The sequence below is a fragment of the Somniosus microcephalus genome, chromosome 29 (assembly GCF_052327205.1).
Source record: "Somniosus microcephalus isolate GS21.2 chromosome 29, FLI_Smic_1.0, whole genome shotgun sequence".
In the NCBI taxonomy this organism is placed as follows: domain Eukaryota; kingdom Metazoa; phylum Chordata; class Chondrichthyes; order Squaliformes; family Somniosidae; genus Somniosus; species Somniosus microcephalus.
The window spans coordinates 18,520,021-18,532,547 of NC_141015.1; the positions used below are offsets into that span (position 1 = coordinate 18,520,021).

Consider the following 12,527-nt stretch of genomic DNA (forward strand, 5'->3'; position numbering starts at 1 on the left):
CAGTGATGATGACATCAATCGGCTGCAACAGGACATAGAAAGGCTAGCAGAACGGGCAGACAAGTGGCAGATGGAATTTAATACAGAGAAGTGTGAGGTGATGCATTTTGGCAGAAGGAACAGGGAGAGGCAATATACACTTAATGGCACAGTTTTAAAGAGTGTGCCTGGGAGTTAATGTGCATAGGTTCCTGAAGGTGGCAGGACATATTGAGAAAGTGGTTAACAAAGCATATGGGATCTTGGGCTTCATAAATAGAGGTATTGAGTACAAAAGTAGCAAAGTTATGCTGAATCTTTATAAAGCGCTGGTTAGGCCACAACTGGAGTATTGCATCCAGTTCTGGTCACCACACTTTAGGAAGGATGTGAAGGCCCTTGAGAGGGTGCAGAGGAGATTTACCAGAATGGTTCTGGGGATGGGGGATCTTAGCTACAAGGACAGGTTGGAGAAGCTGGATTTGTTTTCATTAGAACAAAGGAGGTTGAGGGGTGATTTGATCGAGGTGTACAAGATTATGACGGGTTTGGATAGGCTAGGCGGGGAAAGGCTGTTCCCACTAGTTGATGGCACAAGGACTAGGGGACACAGATTTAAGGTTTTGGGCAAGAGATACAGGGGGGACGTGAGAAAAAGTTTTTTACACAGCGAGTGGTGATGACCTGGAATTCGCTGCCGACAGACGTGGTGGAAGCGGAGACACTCAATGTTTTCAAGGGGAGACTGGATAGGCACTTGAGGGAAATAAACTTGCAGGGCTACGGGGATAGAGCGGGGGAATGGGACTGACTGGACTGCTCTGCAGAGAGCCGGCACAGACTCGATGGGCCGAATGGCCTCCTTCTGTGCCGTTATGACTCTATGCCTATGACTCTCAGGACTGAGATCGACAGATTGTTACTGCGTCAAGGTATCAAGAGATATGGAGCAAAGATGGGTAAATGGAGATGAGGTGCAGATCAACCATGGTCTGATTGAATGACGAACAGGTTCGAGGGGCTGAATGGCCTATTATTATTTTTTTGGGGCACTTTACACATTAAAGGACCTCAACAAATGGTCATTGTGCCCCATTACCCTAAAACATGCCAGTGGCCAAGACTACAATGCAGATCTTAAAATAAAAACCCTTAATCTAGCTGCGTGTATGAAATTCTCCTTTGTCTAGGTAGATACTGGGAGGATGTTTCCCCTAGCTGGAGAGTCTAGAACTAGGGGTCAGAGTCTCAGAATAAGGGGTCGGCCACTTAGGACTGAGTTGAGGAGAAATTTCTTCATTCAGAGGGTTGTGAATCTTTGGTATTCTCTACCCCAGAGGGCTGTGGAGGCTCAGTCGTTGAGTATATTCAAGACAGAGATCGACAGATTTTTGTTTATTCAGGGAATCAAGGGATATGGCAATAGTGTGGGAAGGTGGAGTTGAGGTAGAAGATCAGTCATGATCTTATTGAATGGCAGAGCAGACTCAAAGGGCTGAATGGCCAACTCCTGCTATTTCTGTGTTCCTATGTATGCTAGCTGTAAGGGAAATTAAATTGGGCAGATACAGAGCCTCAATCCAGTTCCTAGTGGGCATGGATGATTATCTGAAGGCTGCCCTTAAACTGGCAATCGCACTCAGAGAGAACATAAGGATGGCTGGTTTGAGAATGGAAACATTACACAGGTACAATAGGAGAGCTCTTCAGAGGTCAGCAGGTCTTTGCTCTGCCTGAAACCTGAAAGACTTGCACTGATAACAAAAGCAAAATACTGCAGACGCTGGAAATCTGAAATAAAATGAAAATGTTGGCAATAGTCAGCAGGTCAGGCAGATGTTTCTCTCTCCACAGATGCTGCTTGACATGCTGAGTATTTCCAACATTTCCTGTTGTTAATTACTTGTATTGATAACACGCCTTTCACAAGCTCAGGATGTCCCAAAGAGCCACACAGCCAAGGAAATACTTTTGAAGTGTGGCCACTGTTGTAATGTAGGAAATGCAGCAGCCAAAAGGTCCCACAAACAGCAATGTGTTAACGGCCAGATAATCTGTTTTAGTGATGTTGATTGAGGGATAAATATTGGCCAGGACACCGGGGAAAACTCCCCTGCTCTTCTTTGAAATGGTGGTGTGGAATCGTTTATGTCCACCTGAGATGGCTTTGGTTTAATGTCTCATCCAAGACGCCACCTCGGACAGTGCAGCACTCCCTCAGTGCCGCACTGGGTTATCAGCCTAAATTATTGTACTCAAGTCTCTGAGGGAGGACTTGAACCCACAACTTCCTCACATCAAAGGTGAGATACCTACTGAGCCACAGTTAACACGTGCACTACATATAACCTGGGAATGCTTCACACTGACACCTTTGGGAAAACTTCCTCTGTGCAGGAGATGCAATGAAAACATGGCTCAGTTTATAAGGAACTAGCTGGGGGGGCCCGGCGTTGCCAAGGCTTTTTTGTAAAACAGCAGTTTACAGGGCCGCACGGTTTACGGCCGGCCGCTGCCGCTCCGTCTCGGGCCGAGCGGTTGTCAGGCCCGGACCGAGTGACCCCAACTCACCTCCTGCTCCGGCGGGCCGCCGCAGCTGCCCCACTCGCTGTTGAGTAAAAGCAGTGAAAAAAATGGCGGCTATGTTTCGGGAGGCTGCAGGATTAGGTCCTGCCCACACACGGAATTAAACGCCCCCTGTGACGCACCGATTGGTCAACCATCAGGTCACTGAACTGTAGGATTGGTCAACCATCACGTCACTCAACGCTAATGAGCGGTAGGATTGGTCAACCGCTAATGAGCGGATTTTTGAACGTTTTTTGTATACTGTCCGATCAATTTTTGTCTGACCAAAAAGTAAATACGATATATAAGATGTGTTTGTGATTATCCTGGAGCTGGCGTGGACGAAATTCCCCCTGACCCCTGGGTTTGAAATGAGATTGTTCCATAATTAAACTAACAAATAGGATGTGCTTCAGGTTAGAGAGTGCAGTAAATAAAGACACGACTGAATTTTACCCGGTTTAATTTTATTTTTTCAATTCATATCACACACAAAATGGCAAAAAAAAGTTTGAAAAGGGGCAACAGCATAATTCTTGGACTAATTTAAATAGCGTCCCCAACACACGGAAACGTTGGGTGTCATTTCCATCCACGGGTAAAGCTGACTGCAAAAACCCCCACAAGCAACCAATGCCAGCTCAATGGGCCTTCCTCACCAGCGCCACAATCACATCTTTGAAAGGCTTCAGCTGTTTGGAGTCTGTTGGCATCACAGGTGGGTTCAAAGTGACTTGTCTCAATTTTTATTTGTATTAGTTTAATGGGCTTTTTGTTTGGCTGTAACAATTTTTTTTGGTTCTGAACTTTGTTACCACAGCGAGCGATTTTTGCCGCGCCTGCCTTGGGGCGGGGGGGGGGGGGGGCGCGCAGTTGATCATGCCACAACAGGCATACACACGAGTGCCTGTGCGACGTAAGGGTGGAATTGGCTGTGGGAGAGATGTAAAATGGGCAGTATCGCATCGGTCACGTTATGCCCGCCACCTGCTATTCAGTTCCGTTTACTTCGACAGAACTATCAGGCGTGTCACATAACGGAATTTTACAGCATAGAAGCAGGCCATTCGGCCCAACCGGACTTAATATGCTCCACACGAGCCTCTTCCCTACTTCATCTCACCCTATCAGCATATCGTTCTATTCCTTTCTCCCTCTTGTTCTTATCTTGCGGGCTGCCAATGCGATTCCGCCCGTTTTTGCATATCCTGCCCGAGTTCAATTTCGGCCGCACGATGCCGGCTGCGCGCTCGCAAACCGTTAGCGCCATCTGCGCGTGTACGGTCCAGGCTGGCCGACAGCAGGTCAGAGCCCAGTGCTAGTCCAGGGCAGAGGTGTCCCCTCAGTAACGCTGGCAACAAAGTGAAGTTTAGAAACACTTTACAAGCTTAAAAAAGCCACATAAAATATTACACAACTGTGGCTTATGGCCAAGTGTACCGGGGTCGAGTAACTGGGAAGAGGTTTCTGCCCACGTATCATGTCATGGGAACACTGCTGCACAGAGAGAAGGCCATTCACATCGATGAACATTCTCTGCTGACCCAACCTTCTGCAATCCATTAATCGATTATTCCACGGGTTTCCTTCTGAACTGGTTCCGGAATGTGTTGTAGTGTAGACCTCGCTTTTATGTATCCTTTATTTATGCTCAGGGGGTCCTCTGATCCCATATTTCTTACACGGGTGCCTGGGTCGGCTTTTGTTAGGAGCTGTATATTCCTATAAATCCCTTATATCGCACCCGGAATATACAACTAACTCGAGCACACATCATAGTGTGTGTGTGTGTTTGTGGCTGTTTCACTTAACAATTTGATGACTACTGCCTATCGTTACATAATATTATACTTTCATTGTAGTGAGTGATTATGTAGATCTTGACTAGCGACAAGTTTCAAGAACTCTTTGGGAAGTGGTGGGGGAGGGGAAAGACGAGTTTGGAGTCGATTAATCTGACTCCTTGAATTGGTGCAAAGCACTGATCTATCTCCGTTATTCCCCGCAGTTTCTGGACGATCGTAGTCCAGTATTCCATGTCGAAAGCCTAAAGGTAAACCGTTAGATTGGGATAATGAACCAAACGCCCGAGAGCTGCATGATTAGTCCATTCTGTCCACTCGATTCAGGGCTTAGAACTATATGGGCAGGGTCTTTGAAAATACACCTCGCGGTTTCTTTCATTTCTCTAAACGAGGTCTAACATGGAGCCGGTCAGGAAATGTCCATTAATTATTCTAAAATAAAAGCACTCCAAAACTCCATCCCCATAAAAGGATGGGCCAGTGGCTAAATGGTAGCAAGCACGAGTTCCAGCCTGGGCATTACCATTGTAACGGGATAGGGAACCCAGTCTGTGAGAAGGAAGAAGGACATCTTTGTGCATTTAAGGGGAAGCTAGATGAGTACATGAGAGCAAAAGGAATAGGATATGCCGGGGGAGGGGGGGGGGGAAGGATGAAGATGAAGGGGAAGGGGGGGGGGGGAAAGATGAAGTGGGGGGGGGGGGGGGGGGAGGCTCGTGTGGAGCACAAACACTAGCACCGACCAGTTGGGCTGAATGGCCAGTTTTGGTGCTGGAAAATTCTACGTAAAAGCAAAAATACTGTTACTTTGAGTAAAGTCCAGCTCGCTTGACGCTCTCAGTAGTTTCTTTCAGACTTTGCGCTATTTTGGCTGGAGTAAATAAAGAGGAAGGGCTTTGGACAGCTCTGGGCATGTTGCCACCTGACGCTCAAACTCTGCTGGCTACAGCAGGATACAGGGATGCTGGGGAGGTATTTTAATAGTAGCAAGTGATGTCATTGTGAAACTGTCCCGTAGGACTAGGCTGAAAACGTCTAGTGAAGAGAAAATAAACTTATATTGCTGCCGCCTCAGATGCTGCAGGTGTGATGTGCGCATCAGAACCACCCTAGACTCATGGGCACCAGTTGGCATGGGTGCCATCAGTGCGACTATTTCCCCTCACGGCTCGGTCCAAAAGATAGTACTTGTCTTTTTTTTTTTTTGCCCGCCCTCCCCTCCCTCTCCCTTTTCCAATCTGCCTGACTGCCGTAGTCTCTGTTGGCACTCACTTTCTCAAGGGAAACAGCAGACTTTCCCCACCGCCCCGTTGCGTTCTCCACTGAACCCAGGACGTCTATGCTGCGCTTCTCGCTCGCCTGCCGTCGCCCAGGAGAGCGGAGGTAACCTCGTGACCCTGCCCCGGCACACGCCTTGCAAACCACCAACCCTCGCGAAGCTGCACGCTAGGCATGGAAAGAGTTCCCAAAATGGTGGTTCTCTTATTGGGGAGACCAAACACAGATTGGGTGACCGCTTTGCGGAACACCTCCGTTCAGTCCCTAAGGGTGACCCGGAGCTCCCGGTGGCCTGGAACTTTAATTCACTGCTCCATTCCCACTCAGACCTCACCGTCCTCGGCCTCTTGCATTGTTCCACGGAAGCTCAGCGTAAGCTCGAGGAACAGAACCTCATCTTTCGATTAGGCACTTTACAGCCTTCCGGACTCAACATACGAGTTCAACAATTTCAGATCATAACCTCGGCCCCTATCACACATTATATATTTTTTATCCACACTTTGTTTTTTCTTCCCTCCCTTCAGCTCTCCTTCATTCTGCCAGCGCAATTCACACCCCATCTAGAGCCATCCTTTGTTCCTTAACCTGTCCCATTACCATCTCCTCTTGCCTTGAATATCTCTTAATGTCTCTTAACCTCTCCCGCCTTCCATCCTACCACTGACCTCCCCTTTTGTTCTTTCATCCCCTCCCTTTTCCCAGCCCCTAAACTTGCTTTCCATTTCCTGCTTTTTTTCCAGTTCTGACGAAGGGTCTTCGACCTGAAACGTTAACTCCGTTTCTCTCTCTCCACGGATGTTGCCTAGCCTGCTGAGTTTTTCCAGCGTTTCCTGTTATGGTGGTTCTCTCCTTGGGGTCGCGTGACAAGATTTGTTAACACCGCGCACAGTACAATACTGCTTTCTGTTAGAAATATCATTAAATTCCTGTTAAACAGATATTCCTTAAAATATCCTTATCTTCTTGTTGGAACTTGGTCCCTGGCATGAAATGATTTAAATTTCTGAAGAGAGCACATTTTAGGTTATTAGGGATATCAGTGGAATAGTTACATCTACTCAAGTGAGATCACCCACTCCTTCCCAAGGCAATTTAGACTGATTTATACCCTGTAATAATAGAACAGAAGGATGCGTGCGTGTGAGGAGTCACCGCCTCTTGAAAGTAAAAGTAAATTGCCTGGCGATAAGGTTCAGTGTAATTAATCTCGCCGCAGTTCTATCAAAGATTGCACCGCTCCAAGGCAAAGCAGTTGCCGCTTCCACAGCTCCAGTGGAGAGAATTGCGTCTGCAGCGTGCTCAATTTACTGGGGCAAGTCCGAGCAAAGTTGCTGCCTCTTATCTGCTTTACAGGCATGCCAAGGTTTTTTACGAGAGAGCAAAGGCTCACAGTACAGTCAACAAAGCCCACAAGAGCAGCAGTTCTGTGAGGGGGTGGGGGCGGGGTGGTGTGGGAAGTCCAAAAGGAAAGATTCAAATTCCTGTTTTGCTTAAGCATTTAAAAAAGATATATTCAGACACCTTGGCGCGGCGCACCGCCCCTCCCAGCACAATGCTCCGGCTGATCATCAAAACTAACCCTATGCTCCTGTTCTCAGCACCCAGTCACCCACCCCAACCTGGAGGCCCAGACTTTATGAGCCGTGCTATAGAGAGAAAGCGAGAGAAGAAAAAAAAAAAAATCAGGAAGAGAAAAAGAGAGAAAGTTAAACTGTTTATTTTAAATGGGCCAATGCCTCTGTTAAAATAGGCGACAAGGGACATTGGTACAAGTGCATCAAGGATCTGTACAATAACATGACTCACAGCAAGTTCCAGACTACAGTGTTGGTGAACAGGATATTTCTACAGATTACGGACACAGACCTTTACAAAGCGGAGACGATTCTATTCAGAGTTAGTTGCTCTCAGCTGGACAGGCTGTGGGGTGAAATCAGTCGGGCTTCAGGCTCCTGGTTAAGTGCGCACATCAAGCAAGGGCAGGGTCGGGCGTGGCTGGGACTCCTCCCCATGGTTGAACAGCCCGCCTGACTCACTATCTAGGCTTGGACAATTGCCATGGATAGCAGAGGGGTACCCGTCAACCTGTCTCCAACATGATTTGCCATTTTGGGGTGGGAAGTGTTTTGGGGGGGGGGGGGGGGGGAAGTGGAAATTTATTTCTTTAAATAAAAGTAGAATTAGTGACCAAGCGAGAGTGGCCCATCTCAGCATTGCTGGGACCTGGCAAGTAATCTGGGACCTTTAACCCCTCCCGCCCCTCCCAATTGAATTAGGATTCAGATGTCAATCATTAAGGCGTGCAGGTGACAGAAGGGTTTCGATTATTACTAAATAGGGCTGGCAGTCTTCACTAATCAGGTGGACATCTTAAATCAACTGTACAGTGACTCCTGACACACATTCGGCATTTAGTTTAGGCTCACGTAGTCTGAACTCGAACCAAGTTTGTTATGTGGCTGCATTGGGGGGGGGGGTAAGGGGCAAAGGTCACGCCATCTCCCTCAGGTGAAGCCATTTTGAACTATAAAAGGTTCCCAACGGCATGTCGCGGATTAACTGCCGACATTATCCGTTGCAAACCTCAGTTTAGTCAGGGCCTTGAATGGCCGGCCCGCGCTCGGGAGTTCGATTCACTTTAAACCCGCTGCGCGGCGCACAGGGTTTGAAGCTTTTTTGAGAGTGGACGGGTGTTCAGATCCACAGCCAACGGGAGAACGGAATATTGTCCCTTCGCGGTTAGATCTACGCTGTCGGGGCTCAAGAGTTCCAAAGGGACCCTACATTATGCAAGAACCCACCCCCCAAAACTAGAGGCTCGAAGCAGGTGTTAACATCGAATCGCCTGGACGCTACAACTCCTCATGGAGGGCAGCGATTTACGGGGTATACGGAATCATGGTTAACAAAAAAAAAAATCAGCCGCTAGATTTCTAGACAGAAACCCGGCCCAGTTTGTGTTCACGGTCGCTCACGTTTGTCCTCGGGGGGGGGGGGGGGGGGGGGGGGGGGGGGAAAGAGCGCAAGAGCTGCCAAAGGGCCGATGGCCCCAGTTTAGCAGTTTCAATTCGTTCCTGGAGCATTGCTCAAGGAGTGCAGCGTCGCAAGTTGGTTTTTGGACAAGCTGAAATCGGCCCTCGATACTTGGCAGAGTCTCAATGGCAACAGTTTGATAACGGTTTGCTCCTGTAGTGTCTTTAATTATATTACTATTAATTTTCAGCATGATTATTGAAGCACGGCAGGGACAGTCAGTCACACAACAATACAACAATGGCAATCACACCTTACACCAAACAGAAATGAGAAGACTGGAAAAAAAATCTCAGAATAAGAGAGTCTTTCAAAGCAAAACTTCATATACGGTACAGTCCCGACCGTCTAAAATGCCAAATCCAGAAAAATTCCACAGGCAACCCTGTACAATGATAGACAGATCCATTTGAATATTTGAAATAAGGATCTTGTTTGGTGCAGGTATATTCAAGCTTTCTAACATTTGGTGCAAAGTGTATCACGTAATATCAGTCAATATTTAACAGTTTAAGGAGCACAATGTGTGCTAACAGTTGATTCTTCCCCCCCTCTCCTCCTCCCCAAAAAAAAGAGACTAGTCTCTGATTTTCACTTATATTAGATTTGTTACTTGTGTTAATGAGATTACAGGGGTGGAGAAGGGGGAGGGGGGTAGTGGGAAACAGTTATATGTTAAACATTAAAACAATCATGTACGCACAAAATTAGTCACTAGGCATTTAGCTTTTTGTTGGGTGGAAAGAGAGCGTGTTACTGGTCAGCACTTGGGATGGATCGAGGATGCGGTTTGGGTTGGAAGGAGGCGAGCTCGCTGGGTGGTCCTGGTTGCTGCCAATACACGACGCGGGACACCGAGGAAAAAAGGCACAAGGCTGTCGATCCAGGGCGCGCGGTTTATAGTGACTGACTCAAAAAAAAAATCCCTCGGCTTATTAGTTTACGGAAGGCAATGCGCGTACGGTATACTGCGCGGCTCATGTACCCGGCCTCGTATTTGAAGTGCAAGGGGGACGGGGGTGCACGGCATGTTGTCGATCGACCCTTTCCTTTTAAACAAAAGATTTCAAAGAACAGCCAGAATTTGAGTGGCCTCCACCATCTCGATCTAATCATTTCTGAATCACATGGCGTCGGCAAAGAGCGCCAAATATCTGCAAAAGCACTACCCTCTGATCCAGGAGTGCATTGTTTAAAATTTATATCTAGCGCGTAGCTGAGGCGAGAATTAAGGTGGAATCGTTTAAGGTGGAATCTTCACTGGTGTAAGGAATCTTTGGGGTGGGGGTGTGAATAGGAAGGGGGGGGTGGGGGGAAGGGGGGTGTTTACTGCATGGATTCAGAATGCTAACACTGATACTAAACAGCTCTGGTAAAAACAACAGCAAGGGAGGGTTTACACCAAGTGGCCCCAAAGATTACCATTCAGCAAGATGTTAATTCCAAAATTCAGAATGAACCATGTCTACTATCAACATTGAAGCACAATTGTTATATTAAAAGCTGTCCCGCTATTCTCAGTCTTTCATTGGTTTACTGGTAGGTGGACAGGCGAGACTATTATCTTAAAAAGATTCCACCTTAAAAATCGTATAGCTGCTGACAAAAACTGCCTTCATGACTGGTGGCGTCTTTGGCATTAGGGGAGCATCAGAGTGAGTTGACAGTCTGCTCACTCGAGCGCGCTCAGCCACTCCTGATGCTGCCGTCTCCAGTTCTCCTCCTGCGGGCCAGGATCACCTCCTTGGACACTTTCTTACAGTTAGTGGCCAGCCCGAGCCAACACATGGAGTCGATGAAGCAGGTGGTGATGTTCCCTCGCCAGCCGTACTCGCTGGTCGAGTAGTCGTACGGGAACGTGTGGTGGTAGTTGTGGAACCCTTCTCCTGCAACAAAGCATGATGGGAAATTGGTCAAGACTGCTGCTAACGGGCGGCATGATTCACACCAATTTTTTATTTTTTAAAAAGCACAACACCAACGCTCTCCTGGCCGGCCTCGCATCTTACACTCTACAGAAACTTGAGCTCATCCAAATCTCTGCTGCCCAAGTCCTAACTCACAAAAAGTCCCGTTCACCCATCACCCCTGTGCTCGCTGGCCTACAACAACTCAAATATAAAAATCTCATCTTTGATTACAAATCCCTCCATGGCCTCGTCCCTCGATATCTCTAACCTCGTCCAGCCCTACAACCCTCCGTGATCTCTGCGCTCCTCCAATTCTGGCCTCTCGCGCATCCCCGATTTTGATCGTCTCACCATTAGTGGCTGTGCCTTCAGCTGCCTGGGCCCTGAGCTATGCAATTCCCTCCCCGCCTCTACATTGCTTTCCTCCTTTAAGATGCTCTTTAAAACCTACCTCTTTGATCAAGCTTTTGGTCATCTGCCCTAATATTTCACGTGGCTCGGCGTCAAATTTTGTTCAAGAACACGCCTGTGAAGCACCTTGGGACCATCGTTTCCCCCCAATGTGCGCTGGCTGCTCACCGATCGGGAACTCCGCGCTGGCTGCTCAAGCAAACTTAAAGGGACCTCTCGAGAAAAAGAGGGAACATTGCTTGGGACATTTTACTATGTTAAAAGGCAGTATATAAAAGGCAAGTTTTTGGTGCAGGAAAGGAAAGAAAGCCTTTAATTTATATAGCACCTTTCACAACCTCACGTTTAGGCCAGCACTGCGCCATTTCATTTGTTTATTCCTCCACTGGCTGAATCTGCTACAACTGGCAGGATTTTTATAAAGAAAGAACTCGCATTTATATAGCGCCTTTCACAACCTCAGGACGTCCCAAAGTGCTTTACAGCCAAATGAGTGCTTTTCTGAAGTGCAGTCACTGTTGCAATATTCGGAATTGCAGCAGCAAATTTGCGCACAGCAAGAATCGGCCATTTAGGACCGAGATGAGGAAAAATTTCTTCACTCAACTCAGAGGGTGGTGAATCTTTGGAATTCTCTACCCCAGAGGGCTGTGGAGGCTCAGTCGTTGAGTATATTCAAGACAGAGATCAATAGATTTTTGGATATTAAGGGATATGCCGATAGCGCGGGAAGGTGGAGTCGAGGTAGAAGATCAGCCATGTTCTTACTGGGTGATGAGCAAGCTCAAAAGGGCCAAATGGCCTACTCCTGCTCCTATTTTTTGTGTTCTTATAATAATGCCACAGGATCTTTTACGTCCACGGGGTCAGACAGGGTCTCTGTTTAACATATCACCCAAAAGACGGCATCTCTGACAGTGCAGCACTCCCTCAGTACTGCACAGGTAAAAAAAACTGGACCAGAGCAATGCTCCCGCGCACCAAACAGGAGGTCGTGCACAGGCCGCTCACCAGCTGCTGGGAGGACACCGTGCAGCAAATTTAAAGGGACCACACACTTAGACTGCAAATTAAAGGAAACATTGCACAAGCGGGAAGCCCACCATGTGACAGAAAAATGTCTTTAAGTCCCTTCCATATGAAGCCAGTGACCATTCACTGATACCACCAACTAATCTTTAATCCAACTGAACTGTATGGACAATGAATACTGGTTATAACAAGTCTGCTCTCATACTCTCACTGAGTAACAAAGGGAGACGAGAGTAGTGATACTGTTGATAACACATCCCTTCTCTCACTCTTCAGTGATCAACAGTGGGACAATCGACACATTATTTCAGCCTGATGCATCATTCATTGGTCACGACCCAACACGCTTTCAAAAAAGAGAATCACAATTAATTGGAAGAAGTATTTTGCCAGTTGTCCATTGTTCTGACCATCCCAGACAAGATCAACGACCTCAGCACAGGCAAGGGGCTCGGGTACTGGAGTGGTCTGCATTGCCCAGGGCAACACCAGGCACTGGAGTTTGTAC

General features: G+C 47.5%; 1 protein-coding gene across 1 annotated transcript in view; it reads right to left on the reverse strand.

Moving 5' to 3' along the window:
• Window positions 1-7,334: 7,334 nt before the first annotated feature.
• Window positions 7,335-12,527, reverse strand: part of LOC147098512 (acyl-CoA desaturase-like) — a 17,852-nt gene continuing 12,659 nt past the window's right edge. The window contains 1 exon segment of the mRNA XM_085970308.1: window positions 7,335-10,552. Coding sequence (XP_085826434.1) covers window positions 10,353-10,552 — 200 coding nt within the window. The 3' untranslated portion in view covers window positions 7,335-10,352.